This window comes from Ranitomeya imitator, chromosome 7 (genome assembly GCF_032444005.1).
Source record: "Ranitomeya imitator isolate aRanImi1 chromosome 7, aRanImi1.pri, whole genome shotgun sequence".
NCBI classification, from domain to species: Eukaryota; Metazoa; Chordata; class Amphibia; order Anura; family Dendrobatidae; genus Ranitomeya; species Ranitomeya imitator.
In genome coordinates this window covers 195,327,264-195,354,086 of record NC_091288.1, presented here as the reverse complement: position 1 = coordinate 195,354,086, position 26,823 = coordinate 195,327,264, and the positions used below count along the sequence as shown (strand labels likewise).

Below are 26,823 nucleotides of genomic sequence, written 5' to 3'. Positions count from 1 at the left end.
AAAAAAAAAAAAAAAAAAAATTGAAAAATGCCACTTTCCCTACCAACCAATTATTCTAATTACTTTTAGTTTATAGTTTGCTCAAATTACCACTGCCATTAGGCATAACCCTCATTATGTTTTTTTTCTCTCTCTTCAGTTTCTAGCTATGGTTTTCCAAGATTTACTTACCAATAAAGATGATTACCTCCGCGCCTCACGAGCGCTTCTCCGAGAAATCATCAAACAGACGAAACATGAAATCAACTTCCAGGCTTTCTGCTTGGGACTGATGCAGGAGAGGAAAGAGGCCACGTACACTGAAATGGAGTTTAAGGTGATTGCTATCTACAAATGCATCGTATTCACAGGATTCTAAAGTATGGCCACCTAACGGGTCCTGTTGCATTTACAGAGGTAGTATCTACGATGAAACACCCAGTCGGACTCCAATCGGTGACTGGAATTGGGGGTCTGTTGCTTCTCCCCACTGCAGTCAGGACGTGAATGGAGCGGCTGTCAGACCTGCTCGGTCCCGCTCCATTCATTGTCTATGGGGCTGAGCACTGTTCTTGCTCCTCCAGCCATCGAGCCAGTCAATGTTGTCCTCACTATGGTCATGCAGTGATGATGAGTGGGGCCCCGGGACCCCTTTATAGTGATCAGTAGGAGGTGGAGAGTAACACTTGTCATTGTGGGCTAAATCTACTGCATTGGTAGATTAGCTGGATCTGAGGAGATACGAGAAACACAGCGGAGACGAGTCATGGACCCTTTTTTTTGCCCTTAGTTTAGCTCCTATGTTAGGAATGGTCCCAATGTACAGTACGTGCTAAATATTTCCATAAGACTGTTACCAGACTTATGCAAAAACCGTGGCCGTAGAGTGGCTTCCTTTCTTAGATACATTCAAAAACCCTAAGGCTATGTGCACACATTCAGGATTTCTCGCAGAAAATTCCTGAGAAAAACAGGAAATTTTCTTCAAGAAATCCGCAAAAATCTGCATGCGGTTTTGCCGCGTTTTTTTCCGGATACTTCCCAATGCATTTTGTAGTGGGAAATCTGCAAAAAAAAACGCAAAATTAATGAACATGCTGCGGTTTTTACCATGATGCGGTTTTTACGCGGGAAAAAACGCATCATGTGCACAAAACATGCGGAAATCATTCTAAATGATGGGATGCTTATTATATGCGTTTTTTGATGTTTTATAGCGTTTTTCTCGGGAAAAAACGCGAAAAAACCTCAACGTGTGCACACAGCCTAAAAGGGTATTTATATCTTAAGTGACGGCATATTACTGGGATATGGATACTTCTGCCCCCCAGGGGACCCCTCTGGTCCTGAGAGTGAAGGGACTGCTTCGGCACTGCGTCCCCTATAGTTTTTTTCCTATAGTGCAGGAAACTGCAGCAGGTCAATTCATGTGGATGGCTCCTCACCACAGCTGGTACCTGGGAACGAGTCTTGAGTGTAGACCTCTGCGGATTCTTTTTCCTTATGATCAAGCCCCCAGAAATTGTTTGGCCATAGCATATCACTTACTCTTACTAGTTCTCCTTGCTTGTCTTGGGCTCTCACTTTGAGATAAATGGGTAAATACCATTTGCCTGTTCCACGACTGTAGAGAAGATACCTGTGCCGGGTCAGGTGTTTTCTATCACATCATTATGGTATTTTGACATTCACTTTTTTTTTTTAAGGAACGTTTTGTGATCCATATAACGGATCTGCTTGCTGTGTCCATGATGTTGGGGATTACTGTTCAAGTCAAGGAGGCTGGCATTGCATGGGACAAAGGAGAGAAAAAGAGTGAGTGACAAAAACCTCAGTGTTGGGCCGGATTCACACACACTTCTGTTTCACAGTCCATGTACGGACCGTGGTTTATTTACTGACCACAGGTCTCCTGACCCGAACTCAGCAGCCTCATAGGAATACATAAGGCTGTTGAGTTCAGATTGGGAGACCCGATGCCTTTCTGGAAATCACAGGCCGTGAAACTATGTACAAGTGAAGTCTGACGAGTAGTTATTTACTCATTAGTGATGAGCGAACGTGCTGGGATAGGTGTTATCTGAGCATGCTCGCATGCTAACAGAGGGTCTTCGTCATGCTCAAATAATATGTTCTATTCCTCGCGGCTGCATGTCTCGCGGCTGTTCATGCAAGGATTGCCTATGAATCAGACAGTCCCTGCAAGTGTTGCGCCTGTCGAACAGCCACGGGGACTCAAACATATTTCTTTATCGCCTCTCATTGGGGGACACAGGAACCATGGGTGTATGCTGCTGACACTATGCAAATAAAAAAAGTTAGCTCCTCCTCTGCAGTGTACACCCCACCGACTGGCATTATACTCTTCAGTTTAGCTTAGTGTCAGTAGGAGGTGGACACGGGTCTTTCATTAGACCCTTATCTACCTCAATGTGCGTCGTTTCTTTTCAGGTTTTTCGGAAGGGATACAGGGTGAGCAGTCACACCTGTAGTCCCACAAAGCGGACTATGAGTACGGCGTGTACTGCCACCCCGTATCCTCATAGATCCCTCTCCAGGACCAAGATCCTAGCACACAAGCGTGCTCAGAAGTCCGGTCCTGGCTCCGTCCCCCACCCACTCGCCCACCAGAGCCTGTCGGTCGGAGGAGACGAGGACGTCCACCAGCTCCAAGGACGTCTAATATCTTCCATGTTTTTTTAAGGTTAGTACGACTGCGTGGGATGCTAGGTGAGTATTGGTGCTCCGAGTCCCTATCAGTGCTTAGGGGGCCTCTTGGATTCCCTACCTTCCCTGCTTCTTTGTGCGGCGCCTTACAAGCAGCCGCACTACTATCCCTGCGGCCGCACTACTATCCCTGCGGCCGCACCTTTTCTGCTCTGGGGCTATTAGGGACAAAAGCCGGGGCCCATCTTTTTGCGCGGCGGCTCTGATGTCCGGCCGCACTGCTTCCCCACGGCCGCGATCGCTCTACCTTTCGCGGCGCGGCCCCCATACAGGCAGCCGCGCTGAAATTTTCCACGGCGGTCATCCCCTTTTAGGTGACTCGCGGCCGCGGTCGCCTCCTGCGGCCGCCGGCTTTTAATATAGGTTCCGGCTCTTTCCGGGGCCTACTTCCGGCACCGGCGCTCCTCTTTGCATGCGGCGGCTGCCGCGCCTGTCAGCGGGACGCCCGCACCTTTTCCTTTGCGCCCGCACACATTTCAGAGGGTCACCGGCTTCTAATTTAGGCCCCGGCTTCTCCCGGGGCCTACTTCCGGTGCCGCGCTCCGCCCACTTCCTGTTTCTTCGGGCGGATTTTTTTCCCGCCCGACATCTGTGCCCTGCTCACTGGCACCTCTGTGGCTGGCTCCGCCCCCTCCCTCCCCCATGACAAGGGACAGCGTCTGTGTGTGCTCACCGCTTAACAGCTGCAGGAGCTCACGCAGCGCACCGCATCTTCGCCACCGCACTCTCCTGTGGGCACACGATCTGCGCAGAATACAGGGAGTTCTGCACCGCAAGTGGGACATCTTCCAGGACCTGGTCCGTGAGTAGCTGCACTGCAGACTGACACCCTCCTCTGCCCCACTGTCCCCTAACCCACTGGCATTTTCTTCAGGGACCTCCCAAAATGTCTACCTCAAAAGGGGGCCGCTCTCGTCCCCCCACCTCTTCTTCTTCTGCCTTAGTCACGTACTTTGCATGTTCGTCCTGTAACAGCAAACTTCCCTCAGGTCAGTCCTCCCCGCTGTGTCAGTCCTGCAGCAACCCGATTGTTCCCACCGCCCAGGATCCCCCGGCTGTTCCGCCCGAGAGTGATCCCCCCCATCCCAGGCTGGGCCGCCTCTCTGTCACAATCGGTGGCCGATTTAACACGGGTATCTCAAACCCTGATGTCCACGCTGGATCGTTTACCCCTGCAGTGGCCAGCGGGTCGCAGGAACCGCCGCCCGAGCCCTCCTTGATTAGCCACAAAAGGTCCAGACAGGAACGTCTGTCTGAGTCTTCTTTTCGTTCCATCTCGCCGCACGGCCCTTCCCCGCGGTTGGTGTCCCACCGATCCTCCTCCCCTGAGTCAGGCGAGGCGTTATCTGATTCGCCCTCGGAGGATATTTCGGAGCTGGATCCTAACCAAATCGCCACCATGAGTGAGACGGTCCAGAACCTCATTGGGGCAATAAACCAAACCTGTGGCATCAAGGATCCCTCTACGGAACCCGCAGATCAGGCGGTTTCGTTTAGACGGGCCAAACCACCTTCTAAATTTTTTCGCTCCTCATCCTGAATTCGAGGAAATCGTGTCCAGAGAGAGAGAGAACCCCACTAGGCGTTTTCAGAGGGGAAAACGCCTGGGGGTGTTATATCCTTTTTCACCAGAACTTACCGCCAATTGGACGGTCTCCCCCTCGGTGGATCCCCCTGTTTCCAGGCTGTCCACCAACACGGTGCTTCCACTGTCCGGCGGAGCATCTCTGAAGGATTCGAACGATAGAGTTATAGAATCCTTCGCGAAATCTGCTTTTGAAGCGGCTTCAGCGGCTCTATGTCCAGCTTTTGCTTCCACTTGGGCTTCAAAATCCATCTCAAAATGGGCCAAGGATCTACGGCGAGGTATCCTGGACGGGGCGCCTCCCGCGCAATTAGCGGAACTTGCCAACCAGATTTCCCACGCTGGTGAATACCTGGTCTCCGCCTCCCTGGATGTCGCGTCTTGTGCGGCTCAGGCTTCCAGCAATGCCGTTGCCATCCGCCGGACCGTTTGGCTCAAGGCCTGGCAGGCGGACTTGTCCTCCAAAAAGTCCCTCACTAGTCTGTCCTTCCAGGGCTTTCGTCTCTTTGGTTCCCAGTTGGACCAAATCATTAAGGACGCTACCGGGGGTACAAGTTCTCTTCTCCCCCAGACTAAGCCTCGTCGCCCTCCTCCTAGACGGCAGTTTCGTTCTTTTCGGCCTTTTCATCGCTTCGCTGCATCAAGCTCCTTTTCCCAGCAGCAACAGAGGCTACAGGCACGTCAAGAGAAGAAGGCGGTGTCCTTTAGGCCCACTCCGTCCTGGCGTCCTCGCTACTCCCAGGGTAGATCCTCAAGGCCCAGGACTGGAAGATCCACCTCCGCATGACTCTTGGCAAGACTCCAGCCCAACTCCCAGATTGGGCGGCCGTCTTCTCCTTTTCAGGGACGTCTGGTTTTCCGCAGTAGAGGACGGCTTGGGTCAGGGAAGTTGTATCCTCGGGATACAAGATAGAGTTCGCTTCCAGACCCCGAGATCGTTTATTCCAATCCCGTCCTCCAAGAGATCCCGCTCTAGTTCCGGGCTTCTTCGCAGCCATCGCTTCTCTGCTCAAATCCGGGGTAATCGTTCCCGTCCCAGAAAAGGAACGGTACACGGGTTTCTACTCAAACCTTTTTGTGGTACCGAAAAAAGACGGCAAGGTTCGTCCCATTCTGGACCTCAAATTGCTGAACAGGAGAGTTCGCCTGAGACACTTCAGGATGGAATCCCTTCGTTCAGTAATTGCTTCCATGGAGGCTCAGGAATTTCTATGCTCAATAGATATCCAGGACGCCTACCTCCATGTCCCGATATTTCCCATACATCACCGTTTCCTGCGCTTTGCAGTGCAACGAGATCATTTTCAGTTTGTCGCCCTGCCGTTCGGTCTCGCAACCGCGCCAAGGGTGTTCACGAAGATCATGGCGGCGCTGATGGCCATCTTGAGAGTCAGAGGCTTGGTCCTATTTCCATACCTCGACGACATCCTCATCAAGGCTCCATCCTTTGCTCAGGCCCACGAAAGCCTGTCCATTGTTCTCGACACATTAGCCCGTTTCGGGTGGCTGGTCTACCGGAAGAAGTCCTGCCTTATTCCTTCTCAGCGCATCTTCTTTCTGGGCATGCTTTTCGACACTCGTCAGACCAGAGTCCTCCTTCCCAAAGCAAGAGATCCACTCTGTGTCGGGACATACGCTTGCTTCAGGGTCCTCGGCCTCCCTCCGTTCGGCCATGAAGGTTCTGGGGAGGATGGTAGCTACATTGGAAGCGATTCCCTTCGCCCAATTTCATTCGCGACCCCTTCAGCAAGCCATTCTGTCTCAGTGGGACAGGTCTGTCTTCTCCCTGGATCGGCTGATCAGACTCTCTTCTCGGGTCAAGCGGTCCCTCAACTGGTGGCTGACGTCACCTCTCATCTCCCAGGGCAGGTCCTTCCTTCCAGTTCACTGACAGGTGGTGACAATGGACGCCAGCCTGAACGGCTGGGGTGCGGTTTTTCGCCACCTGACGGTTCAGGGCCGTTGGTCGTCGCAGGAGTCATCTCTGCCATTCAACGTCCTCGAAATTCGGGCCATCTTTCTGTCCCTCCACACTGGGAAAGGATCCTCAGGGGCCTTCCAGTCCGGATCCAGACGGACAACGCCACGGCTGTGGCATATGTCAACCATCAGGGGGGGACCCGGAGCTCCTTGGCCCTTGCCGAGGTATCCAAGATCCTCCTTTGGGCAGAGGCAACGGTTCCGGTGATATCCGCGGTGCATATCCCCGGCGTGGACAACTGGGCCGCCGACTTCCTCAGCCGCGAGGGCCTCGGGCAGGGGAATGGTCCTTGCATCCGGAGGTCTTCCATCAGATTTGTCTTCGATGGGGGACTCCGGACGTGGATCTCACGGCGTCTCGAATCAACAGGAAGGTTCCGCAGTTCGTCTCCAGGTCCCGCGATCCTCTCGCAGTGGGCGTCGATGCTCTGGCCATTCCTTGGTCACAGTTCGAGCTGCCCTACCTGTTCCCACCCCTTCCATTACTTCCCAAACTGTTGAAGATCAAAGCGGAAGGGGTGCCGGTCATCCTGATCGCCCCGGACTGGCCCAGGAGAGCTTGGTTCGCGGAGCTCGTCAACCTTCTCGCGGACGCTCCCTGGCGCCTTCCAGACAGGCCCGATCTGCTGTCCCAGGGTCTGATCTGCCACCCGAATCCTCGGTCGCTCAGTTTAACGGCGTGGCTGTTGAGACCGCGGTTCTAAGAGCGTCCGGCCTTTCGGACCGGGTGATTCTCACCATGATTCAGGCTCTGAAGCCTTCGTCTTCCAGGATATACTACCGCACCTGGAAGAATTACTTCCGTTGGTGCGAGTCCAACCGCGTTCCGCCTATGGTTTTTTCCCTGCCTTCTCTTTTGGCCTTCCTTCAGGCAGGACTGGATTTGGGCCTGGCTCTTAGCTCCCTGAAGGGTCAGGTCTCTGCGCTTTCCATCCTCTTTCAGAAGACCTTGGCCTCTCGGCCACAGGTTAATACCTTCTTTCAAGGGGTAGCCCACGCTGTCCCGCCGTACAGGGCCCCTGTGGAGGCATGGGACTTAAACCTGGTACTGGACGTTCTGAGGGTTTCTCCCTTTGAACCTCTTAGGGAGATTCCTCTATCAGTTTTATCTTGGAAGGTGGCCTTTCTTGTGGCCATCACGTCCATTCGCCGCGTTTCCGAGCTGGCGGCCCTGTCTTGCTGTCCTCCGTTTTTGGTCATTCACCAGGACAAGGTGGTCTTCCGGCCCCCACCTTCTTTTCTTCCTAAGGTGGTTTCCACCTTCCACCTCAACGAGGACATCGTTCTACCTTCCTTTTGTCCAGCTCCGACTTATCCTCTGGAGCGATCGTTGAACAAGCTGGACCTCGTCAGGGCAGTGAGGATCTACCTGGATAGAACGTCCACTTTCCGGAAGATGGATTCTTTTTTCGTCATTCCTGATGGCACGCGCAGAGGCCAACCGGCTTCTAAAGCGACTATTGCTCGCTGGATCAGAATGGCAATTTTGGAGGCTTACCGGGTCAAGAACAGAGTGCCCCCTCCTGGGATTAAGGCTCACTCTACCCGGGCAGTCGGCGCCTCCTGGGCGGTGCACCACAGGGCTTCCGCCCTACAGCTTTGCAAAGCGGCAACTTGGTCTTCCATCCACACGTTCGCCAAATTTTACAAGGTCCATACCTACGCATCGGCGGACGCCAGCCTAGGCAGAAGGATCCTGCAGGCGGCAGTGGTGAGTCCTCTGACCTGATGGAAGTCTGTTTTTCCCGCCCTTGGGACTGCTTTGGGACGTCCCATGGTTCCTGTGTCCCCCAATGAGAGGCGATAAAGAAAACAGGATTTTTGGTTGCTTACCGTAAAATCTGTTTCTTGAAGCCTCCATTGGGGGACACAGCTCCCTCCCAATGTTTTTATTATATGTTCTATGACTGTTCTCACGTTTACAGTTCTCAAGTTTGTGGTTATGGTTTTTCAACCTTGTTTTTCTCCTACTGCTTTCTCACTAACTGAATATCCTACTTCCTGTCGGTAGGGTGTACACTGCAGAGGAGGAGCTAACTTTTTTATTTGCATAGTGTCAGCCTCCTAGTGGCAGCAGCATACACCCATGGTTCCTGTGTCCCCCAATGGAGGCTTCAAGAAACAGATTTTACGGTAAGCAACCAAAAATCCAGTTTTTTCGAGCACGCCGAAGACTCTGTTAGCACCCGAGCAAGCGGATAACGCCTTATCCTAGCACATTCACTCATCATTAGTACTCGTAATTGATCTCATTCTTGCCATATAGATTCCTATTTCTTTTGTGACTTTATTGCATTTTTCTAGGTTTGGAGATCCTGCGTTCATTTCAGAACCAAATTGCGGCAATTCAGCGGGACGCCGTGTGGTGGCTTCACACTGTGGTGCCGTCTATCAGCAAGCTCTCTCCTAAAGATTATGTGCACTGGTAATGTTTCCATCAGTCTGTGATTTAAAATGGTTGTCTTTTTTCTTTTTTTCTTTGTTAGTATGGATAGAATGATTAATTTTGTTGCTGAGACTCTAGTGATTTTCTTTAATTTATTTAGTGATTTTAAAAAAAAAAATTGTTCACTTTTTCTGCGGTGCCCCTACAGGAGAATTTAGGTATTTACCATTAAATGGGCTGTTCATGAATGTGGCCAGTCCTCCAGAGACAGTCCTTGTAGCTTTCACTAATACATGAGACTCCTGAGTAGAGACCTTCTACACTCCTTAAGTCCTTGGGTGTAGAATTTATGAATCAGACAGTCTGATGGGGACAGGTTCTAGTTTTTAACACTGATTTCAAGATACCCAGTCAGGCTCCTCTTCTTCCTTTTGTTCATCTATTTTCTTATTTTTTTTCCCTTTTCGTTTTGCAGTTTGCACAAAGTTCTCTTCACTGAGCAGCCAGAAACTTATTACAAATGGGACAACTGGCCACCAGAAAGTGACCGCAAGTAAGTGATGGAGGATTGCGGTCTTCATTTCGCCGAACATAACCAAACGCTATCGGAGTCGGTGGGAGTAGAGATGAGCGAATATGTTGTCAAACATAAATTCGGTACAAATATGGTAAATTCGGATTCGGCGATCGTTTTCCGAACATATTCGCTCATCTCTAGTCAGGATCACTGTAGCAAGCTGCTACTTCCCAATCTCATCCAACTTCAGCACTGTGCTTACAAGCTAGACAGCAGTGGTGGTCGGTCACTTAGGCAACGAGCTGTAAAGAAAGGAAAAGTGTTAATATCTCGACCGGCTGCAAATTTTAAAAAACAGCGAATGACGAAAGTGATTGTTTTCACAAAATCCGTCTGAAGGAAAAAACCTTTTAAATGTCCAGTCTGGCCTTTGTGTCCCTAGATTTCTAATTTGTTCATCTCTTTGCCTTCTTTTTGTCCAGCTTCTTCCTTCGTCTGTGCTCTGAAGTGCCACTTCTGGAAGATACTTTGATGCGTATCCTGGTCATCGGTCTGTCACGAGATCTCCCTCTTGGCCCGGCTGATGCCATGGAGCTCGCCGATCACCTGGTGAAAAGGGCGGCAGCCGTGCAGGCCGACGGTATACAATCCGCAGCACATTAGTTACACATATCGAAATTGTAGCGTTCCATTCTCATGTAAAGCCATGGTGATTATTAGTGATGCTTGAACTTGCTTGGATAAGTTATCTGAGCATGTTCAGGTGGAAACTGTCTTCGGTATGAGTGAAAAATGTTCGAGTCCCGGCGGCTGCATGTCTCGCGGTTGTTCGACAGGTGCAACACCTGCAGAGATTGCCTGTTTGTCGAACAGCCATGAGACATCCAGCCGCAGGGACTTGAACATATTTTTCAAGCACTTCGAAGAAACTCCACACCCAAGCATGCTCTGACACTTTATCTAAGCGCAAGTGCTCGTTACTCGATTTAGCAGTGGGTGCTTGGGTAGGCACCATGTATCACGGGTGCTCGAGTGACATGTTCTGTCTCACACCCACCGAACATGTCTTTCGAGCAGCCGCGATACTCGGCGCGTACCCTAGCACCCACGATACTCAGCACGTACCATAGCATCCTAGGCAAACTCTAGTAACGAGCACTTTTGCTCATCACTAGTGATTGTGTCTAAATTCTATAATAGAATTTGTTTTCTTGGATAGTTTTATGCAAATATTCTTGTTATATGTATGTATCTAATAACCATGTATAAGTATATAAGGGGACAATACAAATATCTCGCTGAGGATCTGTTTATACCAAGGAAGGTGACGGGCACAAGGGGGCATTCTTTGCGTCTGGAGGAGAGAAGGTTTTTCCACCAACATAGAAGAGGATTCTTTACTGTTAGGGCAGTGAGAATCTGGAATTGCTTGCCTGAGGAGGTGGTGATGGCGAACTCAGTCGAGGGGTTCAAGAGAGGCCTGGATGTCTTCCTGGAGCAGAACAATATTGTATCATACAATTATTAGGTTCTGTAGAAGGACGTAGATCTGGGGATTTATTATGATGGAATATAGGCTGAACTGGATGGACAAATGTCTTTTTTCGGCCTTACTAACTATGTTACTATGTTACTATGTATTAGCAAACCACAATAATAACTAATCTGCATTTTTCTCTTTTTATTTCTTTTGTAGACCTGGAAGTCCTCAAAATAGAACGGATTCAACTTCTTGATGCTGTATTGAACCTCTGCACCTACCATCACCCAGAAAACATCCAGCTTCCACCAGGGTACGACCTCGGTTTTTCATAAGTGTTTAGTCTGGTTTTGTTATTCTGTCTCTTTCCCATTGACCCGAGTGGTGAGAATAAAACAAAAGGATCCCAGATAAGAGGGATTTTTGGTACTCACCGTAAAATCTTTCTTGGAACCTTCATTGGGGAACACAAGTAACCGTGGGTGTATGCTGCTGTCGCTAGGAGGCTGACACTATGCAAATAAAGAAAAATAACTCCTCCCCGGCAGTATACACAGGCACAAAGTACCTCAGTTAGTGTTAGAGCAGTAGGAGAAGCAACCAAAAAACTCAACATATGTACCAATCCAACAACGAAGGCACATAGACCAAATAATGGTACAACATATGTACCCAAAGAATGGTATAAACAGTTAGGGAGGGTGCTGTCTCCCAATGAAGGCTCCAAGAAAGAGATTTTATGGTGAGTACCAAAAATCCCTCTTTCTTTATCGTTTCATTGGGGGAGACAGGTAAGCATAGGACGTCCCAAGGCAGTCCCTAGGGTGGGAAACAGGAAGATTCAAGGAATAAATGGACTCAGGTCAGCCGATGCAAAACCGCCGCCTGCAATACCTTCCTTCCCAGGCCTGCATCAGATGAGGCATGTGTATGAACCCCGTAAAAACTCGCAAAGGAGTGCAAAGATGACCAGGTTGCGGCCTTACAATCTGGAAGGCCAAATCCTGGTAACGAATAGCCCAGGAGGCCCCTACCGCAGAGCGGAGTGAGCCTTCGCTCCAGGAAGAGCCTTCACCTCCGGAAGAGGCTGTTTGTCCTGAACGCGGAATGCCTCCATGGCAATAGTGAACTTAGAAGCTCGGAGCCCATTAAGAAAACCCTCAGAGATGACGAACAGGAAATCAGATTGACGAAAGGGAGCAGTCCTTGAAAGGTAGACTTGGATAGCTGTGAAAGGATCCAGCTTGTAGAGGGACTTCTCCAGGAGATGGACCGGAGAGACACAGAAGGAAGGACAATGTCTTCATTAATGAGCAATGACAACACCACCTTGGGTAGAAAGGAAAGAACAGGCCTGAGAACTACCTTGTCCCGATATAGAATTAGGAGCGGGGAACGGCAGGACAATGCCGCTAACTGAGAAACTCTCCTGATGGACGTAATTTAACTAAGACGACAACTGTCCAAGACAGGAGAAAAAATGTGATGTCTTGAATGGGCTCAACAGGAGTGCGCTGCAGTGCGCCAAAGACAAGGTTAAAAACCCATGGATCTATAGGAAGACGATAAGGAGGTACCAGGTGGGCGACTCATTGAAGAAAGGTCCTTTACCTGGGAACGAGAAGCCAGACTCGTTGGAAAAGAATTGGCAGAAATGATAGAGCCAAGTCAAGACCCGCTTGTAGAAAACCAAGAATGGAAGGAAGAGAAAAAAGGACATAGGGACCAAACCCTTGTCCAGACTCCACCGGAAGAAGGCCTATCAGTGTTTGTAGAAGATATGGAAGGATTCTGGTTTCCTGGCCCTAATAATGGTCTGAATGACCAGATTGGTCTCAACGGCCATGCTGTTAAACTGCGAGACTAAAAACTCTGGTGGAAGAGGGAACCTTGAGAGAGAGAATCTGGATGGCCTGGAAGCTTCCAAGGGGCGTCCATGAACATGTTTACCGGGCCCTTCTTGGCCAGTCCGGAGCTATCAGGATTATAGGGATCCCTTCTTCCTTTATCCTTTTCACGACACTCGGACAAGGGGAGAAACGGAAAAAGATAAGGCACTTGGAATTGTGACCACAATAATACTAGAGCATCTCAATAGCTGGCTAGCGAAGCCCGGGACCACGGTACGAATCTAGGAATCTCGTGGTTTATCCGAGACGCCATGAGGACGACGTCCCAGGAGCCCCATTTCTCTGGATGAAGACGGGCGGGGCTGAGCTATCACCCGCCCGAAGCGAGACCCTGATGGTTCAGAAAATTGGCTGCCCGACTTTGTACCCTTGGAATGTGCATGGCTGACATGGCGGAAATGTGACGTTCTGCCTATTGCAGAATCCTTGCTACCTCTATCATAATTTGTTTATGTAAGCCTCGGCCGTGGAGTTGTCCGACTGTATGCAGACCGGCTGGCTTGGAAAGAGAGAATGCCAGTGGCGAAGAGCAAAGAAAAAATTTGCCCTGATCTCCAGTAGATTGACGGGGAGAGAGGCCTCTTAGGCGTTCCAGTGGCCCTGCGCTGTGTGACAAAGAAAAAAGCAGCTCCCCAAATGAGGAGACTGGCATAGGAGGTGATGAACTGCCACCAGAGAGGAAGGAAGGACTTCCTTCATAGGATTGATGCCAACAGCGTCACCAAGTGAGGGACTGCCTCACCCTGAGAGGTAGAAGCACGGGATCATCCAGGGAGATGACCAGATGGCCAGCTGAAGAGGACGGGCATGGACCTGGGCAAAAGAAACAGCTTCCATGGCGACAATCTTTCCCCTAGAACTTTCCTGCAGGACCGTACGAAGAGAGAAGCTGGACGCTTTAGAGTATGATCCCCATGCAGAGGGATGAAAAACCTCTCCTTTGGAAAGAAAACACGGGCTTGGGTCGTGTCGAACCTTATACCTAGAAACACCAGCTGCTGAGCGAAGGTGAGGGAGAACTTCTCTCTGTTATAATCTAGCCGAGATGGACCAGGGTAAACTGAAGACTCTGGTTGTAGTCTTGGCAGGACAGCTCCTTGATAGATCATCATCCAAGTAGTGAAATATGGAAAAAAAAAACCCTGGGTAGAAGGATGTCCATGAACGCTGCCATGACGTGACTAGTCTGGGAGCAGAGGCCAGGTCGAAAGGAAGGGCCATGAACTGATAAAGACCCTCCTGGATCGCAAACCATAGGAACCTCTGATGCTAAACACAAAAAGGAATGTGAAGAATTCTCCCGAGTCCATGGAAGTGATAACTGAACGTAGGGACTCGGTCCTGAAAAGACAGAACCGAACGTGACAGGTAAACCGCTCGAGGTCCAAAAACGGAGGGAGCGGTCCGTCTTCCTTCGTGACTATGAAAAGAATAGAGTAGAACCCTGAAAACCGTATGTTTTAGGGGACGGGCACGATCGCTCCTGTGCGTGCCTGAAGAACTCCTGGGGCCTGTGACATATGACTTGGTGGGCGAAACAGAAGGAAACTTCTTCCTGGAGGAGAAGAAAAGTCGGTTTTGTAGCCGGAAGTCGCTTTCTCTCTCGAGATTGAAACAACCTTTTCCTATTAAAAGGACATTTAGACTTGGACCGGGAAAGCGTGGTGCTTTTCCCGCCGTTGGCATCCGAAATTATTTGATCCAGCTTGGATCCAAAAGGTCTAGAGCCTTGGAGTGTATAGCAACAATGTTGCTGGTAGCCATGGCGGAACAATCAGCCGCATCAAAAGGGAGAGGTGACGAGATATTTGCCGGCATGGGCAATCTGACATGCCCATTGTGGGCGTGCGCTAGCGATGCGTCCAACATTGCTTTCAATGGCGCCGTTAATGGACTACGTTACACCGCGTTATGCAGCTGTGTAACCTAGTCCGTCTAACGGACCACCAGAACGCAATGTGAACCTAGCCTTAGAAAGCAACTTAGAAAGTGTCAGCCTCCTAGCGACAGCAGCATACACCCATGTTACCTGTGTCCCCCAATGTATCGATAAAGAAATAATCATTATGGAAATTAGCACGGACGATACACTCTGACCTTATAGATTGCTGGATCCCATGAATTCTATGCAATCAGTCCATAAATCCCTAGGCCTCCTCCATACAGGTGTGTCGTACCCATTTTCTCCATCGCCACATTGGGGGACACAAGACCGTGGGTGTATGCTACTGCCTCTAGGAGGCTGACACTAAATAAATACAAAAAAAGGTTAGCTCCTTCTGTGCAGTATACACCGCCCACTGGCTCCGGATGTTACCAGTTCTTGCTTCGTGTCCGTAGGAGGCACACGGCTTCTGTTTTTTTTTCAGACATTCTTATTTTATATTTATTTTTTATTCTTTACATTTTTCGCCTTTTGCGCAAGAGAATGATTGGGGCGACGGCCGATCTCCCCCAACACATCAACAGGCGAGCACGGCGAGTTTCAACTCCCCGTATCCTCTCCTGCGACGTGGGATTCAGGCCTAGATAGCCCTGTGAAATCCTAGGGGAGCGAACCCTTAGCATACACAGAGGCCACCTTTTCTATAGATAATCCGGCCGCCCTCCCTCTGCGCCACCACTGAAGAACAGCGGTGCTGCATGGAGCTCCTTAATTCCTCTCCACCTCCTCTTCAAGAGGGCGGCAGATTGAGGGTTACTGCACCTCCCCTCATAGCTCGCCTGTAGAGGACCTCAGCGGTGAGTCTTGCAGGGGGTGGGGGGCTCCCGAGCGCACTGAGGGCCTGGCCACGTCTTGCAGCCGGGCGCCGCTAATTTAGTCCCCGGCTTCGGCCCCAGCTAGGCCGCGACTACGCCCACTGCGCGCGTCACCCGAGGCCCCGCCGACCGGTTTAGCGCTTTTCGCACACTGCGAGAAGTTCTCCACAAACTCTCGGCGGCCATCTTTGGAGCAAAGGAGCCTCTGGACGCCGGCTACTGACTGCAGCATAAGGCACAGCGCTGCGACTGGACACAGAACCTGGGTAGGTTCTCTGCACACTGACACAGGCCATCCTCCTCCTGCATTTACACACAGAGTGCCCTGCTATTGTAGCTGCACATAGTGCCCCACAACAGTCCTGCAGTCTCTTTTGGAGGTTAGCAGGTACAACATGTCTCTGCCTAAACCCTCCAAAAAATCTGTAAAAACGCATACGGTATTTTTCACTTCTTGCTCCTCCTGTCAGGCTGCGCTACCAAGCGGGCATACTGCTCCGCTCTGTCATGCTTGTGACCCTAAATGCGCTCAGGAGTCCCCCGCCACAAACGATCCCGCGGTGACCAGCCCCCTTGAGTGGGCTTTGTCACCTTCGCAATCTATGGCTTCCTTGACTAAAGTGATTGAGTCCCTCCAGGATCCATCCAGGAGCAGGGCCACTAATCCGCCTGCTCAGGAAACTTCCCCTACAGCTGCGGAATCTTCGTCCTGCAGGGGCCGCTCTCATTCCAGACACAAGCGGGCATCTAGGAAGCGTGGTCGTAGCTCATCCCCCAGGCCCTCTCGTGCCTCGGCGTCCGTTAGCTCCGCTTCCCGCTCTCGCTCTACAGGCGCCTATAGCGACCAGGACTCTGAACCTGAGTCTGATGGGCCTCTAGATCTTGAGTCGCCAGGCTATCAGAGTACTATAGATGGTCTCATTGAGGCCGTCAACCAGTCACTTCAGATTGATGAGGAGCCTGCGACCTCCAATACAGATAATTTGGTGTCCTTCAAAAGGACCAAGCGTCCTCACAGGGTGTCCTTGCAGGTCAGAGGTCTCTGCAGTCCAAATATTTTTTTTCTCCTGACCTCCGCAAACAATGGACAGAATCCCCCTCCTGTGGATCCTCCTGTTTCACATTTGTCCTCCAAAACTCTATCTCTGCCGGACGGATCTTCCATCAAAGATCCCACGGATCGCCTAGTTGACAGTCTCGCCCGTCCAGCTTTTGAGGCTGCAGGCTCGGCACTCTTTCCCTCTTTTGCTGCTACCTGGGTAGCCAAAGCCGTGACTCTTTGGGCAGACTCTCTGCACAAGGCCTTACAGAACAGTGATCTCTCTGACAGGAGATAGCTAATCAAATTTCCTTGGCTGGCGATTACTTAGTAAATGCTTCCCTGGATGCAGCTAATTGCTTTGCGCTTACAGCTTCAAAAGCTGTGGTGATTAGAAGAGCACTATGCCTGAGAAACTGGCGAGCGGACTCTGCACCTAAAAAAGTCCCTAACGTCCCTTCCATTTCTCAGTGGCCGCTTATTTGGTGAAAAGCTGGACCAACTGATTTCAGACGCTACAGGATGGAAAAGTACTTCTCTTCCCCAGCAGAGATTCAGACAACCGTTCCGCCATCATCCACAGGCTCGCTTTCGGTCCTTTCGTGGCACTTACGCAAGGTCCTCCTCGGCCAGTTCCCTGGTTCGGGGTGCCGCGCCGTCATAGACAAAAGTTCACAGGCCTCGTACCGGTCCAACCACTCCTGGAGGGGCCGCTCCACGCAGTCTAGATCTAGGGGATCCAGACCCCAAACATCTTCTACTAAATGACTCGCAATCTCATCCGGATGACACCAGCAGAGTAGACAGATGCCTTCTTTTGTTTCGTCATACCAGGCTTGCAGTCTTTCACAACGAGTTGGTCAGGGATCTGGTGTCCTCCGGATACAAGATTGTGTCCCCCAATGAGGCGATGGAGAAATAGGGATTTTTGTGTACTCACCGTAAAATCCTTTTCTCCGAGCCATTCATTGGGGGACACAGCACCCACCCCTTATGGCCTGTTGCTTATGATGAGCGTTTTAGTCTCTGACATGTTGTACCTACGGTTAATTTTTGTTAATCTCCTACTGCTTTGTTACCAAACTGGTAATATCCGGAGCCAGTGTATACTGCAGAGGAGGAGCTAACCTTTTTTTTGTATTTACTTAGTGTCAGCCTCCTAGTGGCAGCAGCATACACCCACGGTCCTGTGTCCCCAAATGAGTGGCGCGGAGAAAAGGATTTTACGGTGAGTACACAAAAATCCCTATTTTTACTTTAGTGCTGCAGACTGAACACCCCCGACACCCTTTTAACCCTTACTGAGCGGCACTTGGTGCTGTATGTTTAGTTTATCACAGCCACTAGGTATTGCATCCATTATGCAGTGATTAAATGCATTTGTGTCTTCTAAAACAAAATTGTAAAACTTTCACTATGGCATCTTTTGGAAAGCTTGAAAAAAAAATCGGCCTTAGAAACGATTTCTAATTGTTTTGCAACACTAATGTAAAGTGAGGGACTGTTAAATCTATGCCCAGTATTCCTAGGTTTTTATGCGACTTTATGTGACCTACTATTCTTTTCCAGATTCAGTTGTTTAGTTCTTTGACTTTTTTTTTTCTTTCTGACTGTTGTACAGGTATCAGCCTCCTAATTTGGCCATTTCCACACTTTACTGGAAGGCCTGGCCCCTGTTGCTTGTCGTAGCTGCCTTTAACCCTGAGAATATCGGTAAGGAGCGTCATTATTATGAGGCCGTATATCTCGTATTTTGCCTTTTTATTTAAATCTGACTATTCTTTTCTCTTTTCATTCCCGGTTTACATTAGGCTTGGCTGCATGGGATGAATATCCAACATTAAAGATGCTTATGGAGATGGTTATGACGAAGTAAGTAAAGCGGGAATATTGGTAGATATCGGGCACCTTGCATTGAATTTTCCCCAAGTTCTCCTAGACTCAATGCTGTGATCAGTCCGCGCCCTTAGGCCGGTTTCACACGTCAGTGGCTCCGGTACTTGAGGTGACAGTTTCCTCACGTACCGGAGACACTGACACACGTAGACACATTAAAATCAATGTGTCTCTGCACATGTCAGCGTGTCTTCATGGACCGTGTGTCCGTTTGGAAAACATGGAGACATGTCAGTGTTCGTGGGAGCGCACGTATTACACGGACCCATTAAAGTCAATGGGTCCGTGTAAAACACGTACCGCACACGGATGTTGTCCGTGTGCAGTCCGTGTGCTGTGCAGGAGACAGCGCTACTGTAAGCGTTGTCCCCCCCGCGTGTGGTGCTGGAGCCCCATTCATTTCTTCTCTCCAGCAGCGTTTGCTGGAAAGAAGGAATCAATAATCTTTTTATTTATTTTTGTTTTTAAAATAAAGTTGCCGGTAATGCGGTAATGGACTATAATGGTGCCGGCAAACGTAGTAGACTGCGTCTGAGTGTTGCCTCCAGTAGGCGCATATGCTCGAAAATGATGCATGTCAGTGCACACGGTCTCTGTTGGCACCATTATAGTCTATAGCCCTGTCCGAATCCCATTTTGAGGGCGGGTTCAGATGTAAGCCCCAACAGGGCCCCCGGATGGGTGCTGGAATGTATTGTGAAAGCACCCTTATAGACCTGAAAACTGGGAGCAGCCTGTTGGGGTTCCCCAAAACTTTTCAGACACAGATGCTGAAAAATCTGTATATAAATGCTGATTGTCTCTTCAGAGAGGAAGAGGACTAGAACTCTAATGCCACCTATTGAAAGTAGCAATCCTACAAGTCAATGTCGACCTTTTAACGAGCCTTGTCACATGACTTAGGATAAAAGCCAAACCAGAATCTCAATTTGCAGACACTGTGTTTCGGGGTACTGCCCCTCGTCAGTGCAAAGTGGAGATGTGGTTTGGCTGAGTGAGAGGCGTCCGACCGATATCCAAGAAGTATTGTTTCTTCTTGTGGAGATTGACATGCTTAGCATGCCGAGATGAGGAGACTTAAAGCCGCAATGCTCCTCTGGGAAATAACAGGATTTTTGGTTGCTTACCGTAAAATCTGTTTCTTGAAGCCTCCATTGGGGGACACAGGAACCATGGGTGTATGCTGCTGCCACTAGGAGGCTGACACTATGGAAATAAAAAAATTAGCTCCTCCTCTGCAGTGTACACCCCACCGACTGGCATTAAACTCTTCAGTTAGTGAGAAAGCAGTAGGAGAAAGAACAAGGTTGAAAAACCATAACCACAAACTTGAGAACTGTAAACGTGAGAACAGTCAGAGAACATATAACAAAAACATTGGGAGGGTGCTGTGTCCCCCAATGGAGGCTTCAAGAAACAGATTTTACGGTAAGCAACCAAAAATCCTGTTTTCTTTATCGCCTCTCATTGGGGGACACAGGAACCATGGGACGTCCCAAAGCAGTCCCAAGGGCGGGAAAACAGACTTCCATCAGGTCAGAGGACTCACCACTGCCGCCTGCAGGATCCTTCTGCCTAGGCTGGCGTCCGCCGATGCGTAGGTATGGACCTTGTAAAATTTGGCGAACGTGTGGATGGAAGACCAAGTTGCCGCTTTGCAAAGCTGTAGGGCGGAAGCCCTGTGGTGCACCGCCCAGGAGGCGCCGACTGCCCGGGTAGAGTGAGCCTTAATCCCAGGAGGGGGCACTCTGTTCTTGACCCGGTAAGCCTCCAAAATTGCCGTTCTGATCCAGCGAGCAATAGTCGCTTTAGAAGCCGGCTGGCCTCTGCGCGTGCCATCAGGAATGACGAAAAATGAATCCGTCTTCCGGAAAGAGGATGTTCTATCCAGATAAATCCTCACTGCCCTGACTAGGTCCAGCTTGTTCAACGATCGCTCCAGAGGATGAGTCGGAGCTGGACAAAAGGAAGGTAGAACGATGTCCTCGTTGAGGTGGAAGGTGGAAACCACCTTAGGAAGAAAAGAAGGTGGAGGTCGGAAGACCACCTTGTCCTGGTGAATGACCAAAAACGGAGGGCGGCAAGACAGTGCCGCCAGCTCGGAAACGCGGCGAATGGACGTGATGGCCACAAGAAAGGCCACCTTCCAAGATAAAACTGATAGAGGAATCTCCCTAAGAGGTTCAAAGGGAGAAACCTTCAAAACGTCCAGTACCAGGTTTAGGTCCCATGCCTCCACAGGGGCCCTGTACGGCGGGACGGCGTGGGCTACCCCCTGAAAGAAGGTCTTAATCTGTGGCCGAGAGGCCAAGGTCTTCTGAAAGAGGATGGAAAGCGCAGAGACCTGACCCTTCAGGGAACTGAGAGCCAGGCCCGAATCCAGTCCTGCCTGAAGGAAGGCCAAAAGAGAAGGCAGGGAAAAAACCATAGGCGGCACGCGGTTGGACTCGCACCAACGGAAGTAGGCCTTCCAGGTGCGGTAGTAGATCCTGGAAGACGAAGGCTTCCGAGCCTGAATCATGGTGTGAATGACCCGGTCCGAAAGGCCGGACGCTCTTAGAACCGCGGTCTCAACAGCCACGCCGTTAAACTGAGCGACCGAGAATTCGGGTGGCAGATCGGACCCTGGGACAGCAGATCGGGCCTGTCTGGAAGGCACCAGGGAGCGTCCGCGAGAAGGTTGACGAGCTCCGCGAACCAAGCTCTCCTGGGCCAATCCGGGGCGATCAGGATGACCGGCACCCCTTCCGCTTTGATCTTCTTCAACAGTTTGGGAAGTAATGGAAGGGGTGGGAACAGGTAGGGCATCTCGAACTGTGACCAAGGAATGGCCAGAGCATCGACGCCCACTGCGAGAGGATCGCGTGACCTGGAGACGAATTGTGGAACCTTCCTGTTGATCCGAGACGCCGTGAGATCCACATCCGGAGTTACCCATCGAAGACAAATCTGATGAAAGACCTCCGGATGCAGGGACCATTCCCCTGCCGCGAGACCCTCGCGGCTGAGGAAGTCGGCGGCCCAGTTTTCTACGCCGGGGATATGCACCGCGGATATCACCGGAACCGTTGCCTCTGCCCAAAGGAGGATCTTGGACACCTCGGCAAGGGCCAAGGAGCTCCGAGTCCCCCCCTGATGGTTGACATATGCCACAGCCGTGGCATTGTCCGTCTGGATCCGGACTGGAAGGCCCCTGAGAATCCTTTCCCAATGGCGGAAGGACAGAAAGATGGCCCGAATTTCGAGGACGTTGATCGGCAGCGCGGACTCCTGCAGCGACCAACGGCCCTGAACCGTCAGGTGGCGAAAAACCGCACCCCAGCCGATCAGGCTGGCATCCGTTGTCACCACCTGCCAGTGAACCGGAAGGAAGGACCTGCCCTGGGAGATGAGAGGAGACGTCAGCCACCAGTTGAGACCGCTTGACCCGAAAGGAGAGTCTGATCGGCCGATCCAGGGAGAAGACCGACCTGTCCCACTGAGACAGAATGGCTTGCTGAAGGGGTCGAGAATGGAATTGGGCGAAGGGAATCGCTTCCAAGGTAGCTACCATCCTCCCCAGAACCTTCATGGCCGATCGGAGGGAGGGAGGCCGAGGACCCTGGAGCAAGAGAATGTCCCGACAAAGGGTGGATCTCTTGTCCTTGGGAAGGAAGACTCTGGACTGACGAGTGTTGAAGAGCATGCCCAGAAAGATGATGCGCTGAGAAGGAATAAGGCAGGACTTCTTCCGGTTGACCAGCCATCCGAAACGGGATAAGGTGTCGAGAACAATGGACAAGCTTTCGTGGGCCTGAGCAAAGGACGGAGCCTTGATGAGGATGTCGTCGAGGTATGGAAACAGAACCAAGCCTCTGACTCTCAAAATGGCCATCAGCGCCGCCATGATTTTCGTGAACACCCTTGGCGCGGTTGCGAGACCGAACGGCAGGGCGACGAACTGAAAATGATCTTGTTGCACTGCGAAGCGCAGGAAACGGTGATGTCCGGGAAATATTGGAACATGTAGGTAGGCGTCCTGGATATCTATAGAGCATAGAAATTCCTGAGCCTCCATGGAAGCAATTACTGAACGAAGGGATTCCATCCTGAAGTGTCTCAGGCGAACCCTCCTGTTCAACAATTTGAGGTCCAGAATGGGACGAACCTTGCCGTCTTTTTTCGGTACCACAAAGAGGTTCGAGTAGAAACCCGTGTACCGTTCCTTTTCTGGGACGGGAACGATTACCCCGGATTTGAGCAGAGAAGCGATGGCTGCGAAGAAGCCCGGAACCAAAGCGGGATCTTTTGGAGGACGAGATTGGAAGAAACGATCTCTGGGTCGGGAGGCGAACTCTATTTTGTATCCCGAAGACACAACTTCCCTGACCCATGCATCCTCTACTGCGGAAATCCAGACGTCCCTGAAACGGAGAAGACGGCCCCCCAACCTGGGAGTTGGGCTGGAGTCTTGCCGAGAGTCATGCGGAAGTGGATCTTCCAGTCCTGGGCCTGGACGATCTACCCTGGGAATAGCGAGGACGCCAGGACGGAGTGGGCCTGAAGGACACCGCCTTCTTCTCTTGACGTGCCTGTGGCCTCTGTTGCTGCTGGGAAGAGGAGTTTGACGCAGCGAAGCGACGAAAAGGCCGGAACGAGCGAAACTGCCGTCTAGGAGGAGGGCGACGAGGTTTAGCCTGGGGGAGAAGGGAACTTGTGCCCCCAGTGGCGTCCTTAATGATCTGGTCCAGCTGGGAACCAAAGAGACGAGAGCCCTGGAAGGGCAGACTAGTGAGGGACTTTTTGGAGGACAAGTCCGCCTGCCAGGCCTTGAGCCAAACGGTCCGGCGGATGGCAACGGCATTGCTGGAAGCCTGAGCCGCACAAGACGCGACATCCAGGGAGGCGGAAACCAGGTATTCACCAGCGTGGGAAATCTGGTTGGCAAGTTCCGCTAATTGCGCGGGAGGAGCCCCGTCCAGGATACCTCGCCGCAGATCCTTGGCCCATTTTGAGATGGATTTTGAGGCCCAAGTGGAAGCAAAGGCCGGGCATAGCGCTGCTGAAGCCGCTTCGAAGGCAGATTTTGCGAAGGATTCTATAACTCTGTCGTTAGAATCCTTCAGAGACGCTCCGCCGGACAGTGGGAGCACCGTGTTGGTGGACAGCCTGGACACAGGAGGATCCACCGAGGGAGAGACCGTCCAATTGGCGGTAAGATCTGGTGAAAAAGGATATAACACCCCCAGGCGTTTTCCCCTCTGAAAACGTCTGGTCGGATTCTCTCTCTCTCTGGTCAGGATTTCCTCGAATTCAGGATGAGGGGCAAAAAATCTTGAAGGTGGTTTGGCCCGTCTAAACGAAACCGCCTGATCTGCGGGTTCCGTAGAGGGATCCTTAATGCCACAGGTTTGGTTTATAGCCCGAATGAGGTTCTGGACCGACTCACTCATGGTGGCGATTTGGCTAGGATCCAACTCCGACATCTCCTCTGAGGGCGCATCAGATAAAGCCTCGCCTGACTCAGGGGAGGAGGAACGGTGCGACACCAACCGCGGGGGAGGGCCGTGCGGCGAGATGGAACGCGAAGAGGACTCAGACCGACGTTCCTGTCTGGACCTTTTGTGGCTAATCAAGGAGGGCTCGGGCGGCGGTTCCTGCGACCCGCTGGCCACTGCAGGGGTCTGCAGGGGTAACCGATCCAGCGCGGACACCAGGGTTTGAGACACCCGTGTTAAATCGGCCACCGATTGTGACAGAGAAGCGGCCCAGCCTGGGATGGGGGGATCACTCTCGGGCGGAACAGCCGGGGGATCCTGGGCGGTGGGAACAATCGGGTTGCTGCAGGACTGACACAGCGGGGAGGACTGACCTGAGGGAAGTTTGCTGTTACAGGACGAACATGCAAAGTACGTGACTAAGGCAGAAGATGAAGAGGTAGGGGGACGAGAGCGGCCCCCTTTAGAGGTAGACATTTTTAGGGACCCTGAAGATGCCAGTGGGTTAGGGGACAGTGGGCAGAGGGGGGTGTCAGTCTGCAGTGCAGCTACTCACGGACCCGGTCCTGGAAGATGTCCCACTTGTCCTCGGCGGAGAACTTCCCTGAGGTGCTGATTCTGCGATGCTGAGCCACAGAAGATGCGAGTGCTGCTGCTGTGAGAAGCGGTGCACACCGGCCGAGGGACCCACGAGGAAGGGGGTGGAGCCAGACGCAGAGGCGCCGGTGGGCAGGGCGCAGTATGTCGGGCGGGAAAGAAGCCCGCCCGCAGAACCGGAAGTGAGGAGCCGAGAAACCGGAAGTAGGCCCCGGCCTAAGCCGGGACCTAAATTAGAGACCGGCGCCGCCGGAGAAGGGAACCGCGGCGCCGGAGCAGTGCGCCGCAGAGTCTGAGAAGAGCGGCAGTCTGCCAAGGCTGTCCGAACGGAACTGGCGGGGTCGCGGCGCCAGAGGTAGGCCCCGGCAGAAGCCGGGACCTAAATTAGAGGCCGGCGCCGCCGGAAAATCGCGGCGCCGGAGAATCGCGGCGCCGGAGCGTCGCCAGAGAATCGCGGTGCCGGAGCGCCGCCTGAGAATAGCGGCGCCGGAGCGCCGCTGGAGAGTGGCGGCGTCGGAGCGCCGCAGAAAGTAAGTGGCACGGCATCCTGCCAAGGACGCCGTGCAGACACAGGACGCCGTGCAGACACAGGACACATTGTGGCCGCCGAGAAGTGAGACCGCCTCTCTCTGGTCAGGGGGGAGCGGCGCGGCAGCCTGCTAGGCTGAGACTCTATAAGGGAGACATTGTGGCTGTGCGGCCGCCAATGAAGGAGAGCTTAGGAGGAAAATGAGTTACAGCCCTTGTGGCTGTCCCTGGGATCCCTCTAAAATAAACGCCATGAGGGAGGACCGGGGGACATCTGGAGAAAAGATCCCGGGGGAATGGAGGGGAAATACTCACCTAAACATCCCACGCCGTTACTAACCTGAGGGGAATGAGACGTCCACGGAGCTGTGATGGACGTCCTCGTCTCCTCCGACCGACAGGCTCTGGTAGGCGAGTGGGTGGGGGACGGAGCCAGGACCGGACTTCTGAGCACGCTTCTGTGCTAGGATCTTGGTCCTGGAGAGGGATCTATGAGGATACGGGGTGGCAGTACACGCCGTACTCATAGTCCGTATTGTGGGACTACAGGTGTGACTGCTCACCCTGTATCCCTCTGGAAGAAAACCTGAAAAGAAACGACGCACATTGAGGTAGATAAGGGTCTAATGAAAGACCCGTGTCCACCTCCTACTGACACTAAGCTAAACTGAAGAGTTTAATGCCAGTCGGTGGGGTGTACACTGCAGAGGAGGAGCTAATTTTTTTATTTGCATAGTGTCAGCCTCCTAGTGGCAGCAGCATACACCCATGGTTCCTGTGTCCCCCAATGAGAGGCGATAAAGAAATGCTAATTATGAAAATTCTCTTCAGAGAGGAAGAGAGCTGGAACTCTAATGCCACCTATTGGAAGGTAGCAATCCTACAAGTCAGTGTCGACCCTTTAACGAGCCTTGTCACATGACTTGGCATATTTCCCAGAGAAGCATTGCGGCTTTAAGTCTCCCCATCTTGGCATGCTTAGCATGTCAATCTCTTCAAGGACAAATAATACTTCTTGGATATATTTATAAATGCTGAAATTGTTAATATTAGGAACCTTCTATAGGTCAGCGTACACTGTGAACGTCTCCCATTGTTACTCAGTGCAAAATCTACTGAACCACAGTATTTGTATTTGCTTTTCATGTTGTGTTCCTGGTTTCCATTGTCCGTATTTCCGCAGCAATTACTCTTTTCCTCCGTGCACCGTAACAGACGAAGAGACCAGGACCGAGATCATAAACCGAGAACTGCAAATTTCTCAGCGGGAGAAGCAGGAAATTCTGGCCTTCGAGAGTCACCTGGCCGCGGCCTCCACCAAGCAAACCATAACCGAGAGCAACAGTCTGCTCCTGTCGCAGCTAACCAGCCTGGACCCGCAGTATGTTGAGTTTTGGTTTTGTTCTTTGTTTATGTTAAAGTTTGGTTTTCTGCACTTTTACCGAATCTGTAATGTCCTCCATGTTTCTTTTCAGGGGACCTCCACGACGCCCACCCCCCAATGCCATAGAGCAGGTCAAATCCCTGAACCAGTCGTTGCGTCTCGGTCACCTCCTTTGCCGTAGCCGCAGTCCAGACTTCCTTTTAAATATCATCCAAAGACAGGTTTGTTAAAAATAAGGGAAACATTGAGTTTGTGTGTATGTGGCAAGCGCCTGGACATAGACGTAAAAGTGGCAGATGGCTGTCACTGTCAGCGAGGATCATGCTGCCAATTTCCCTGTATAATAAGATATGTAATGTGCAGTCTGATATCAGATTTATTTTACTTGCTTATATAGCGCCATCAGACATTATCATCACTGTCCCCATCGGGGCTCACAATAGAGATCCCCTATCAGTATGTGTTTGGAGTGTGGGAGGAAACCGGAGAACCCGGAGGAAACCCACGCAAACACGGGGGGAACATACAAACTCCTTACAGATGTTGTCCTTGGTGGGATTTGAACCTAGGACCCCAAT

The 26,823-nt window shown here is 51.5% G+C and overlaps 1 protein-coding gene across 1 annotated transcript in view; it reads left to right on the top strand.

Moving 5' to 3' along the window:
• Positions 1–26,823, top strand: part of INTS1 (integrator complex subunit 1) — a 69,621-nt gene that overhangs the window by 16,000 nt on the left and 26,798 nt on the right. The window contains exons 11-20 of the mRNA XM_069734319.1: positions 140–316; positions 1,686–1,794; positions 8,576–8,696; positions 9,133–9,210; positions 9,657–9,814; positions 10,871–10,967; positions 17,985–18,076; positions 18,175–18,235; positions 26,045–26,242; positions 26,337–26,466. Of these exons, the coding sequence (XP_069590420.1) occupies positions 140–316; positions 1,686–1,794; positions 8,576–8,696; positions 9,133–9,210; positions 9,657–9,814; positions 10,871–10,967; positions 17,985–18,076; positions 18,175–18,235; positions 26,045–26,242; positions 26,337–26,466 (1,221 nt within the window). The remainder of the gene's footprint in view (positions 1–139; positions 317–1,685; positions 1,795–8,575; positions 8,697–9,132; positions 9,211–9,656; positions 9,815–10,870; positions 10,968–17,984; positions 18,077–18,174; positions 18,236–26,044; positions 26,243–26,336; positions 26,467–26,823) is intronic.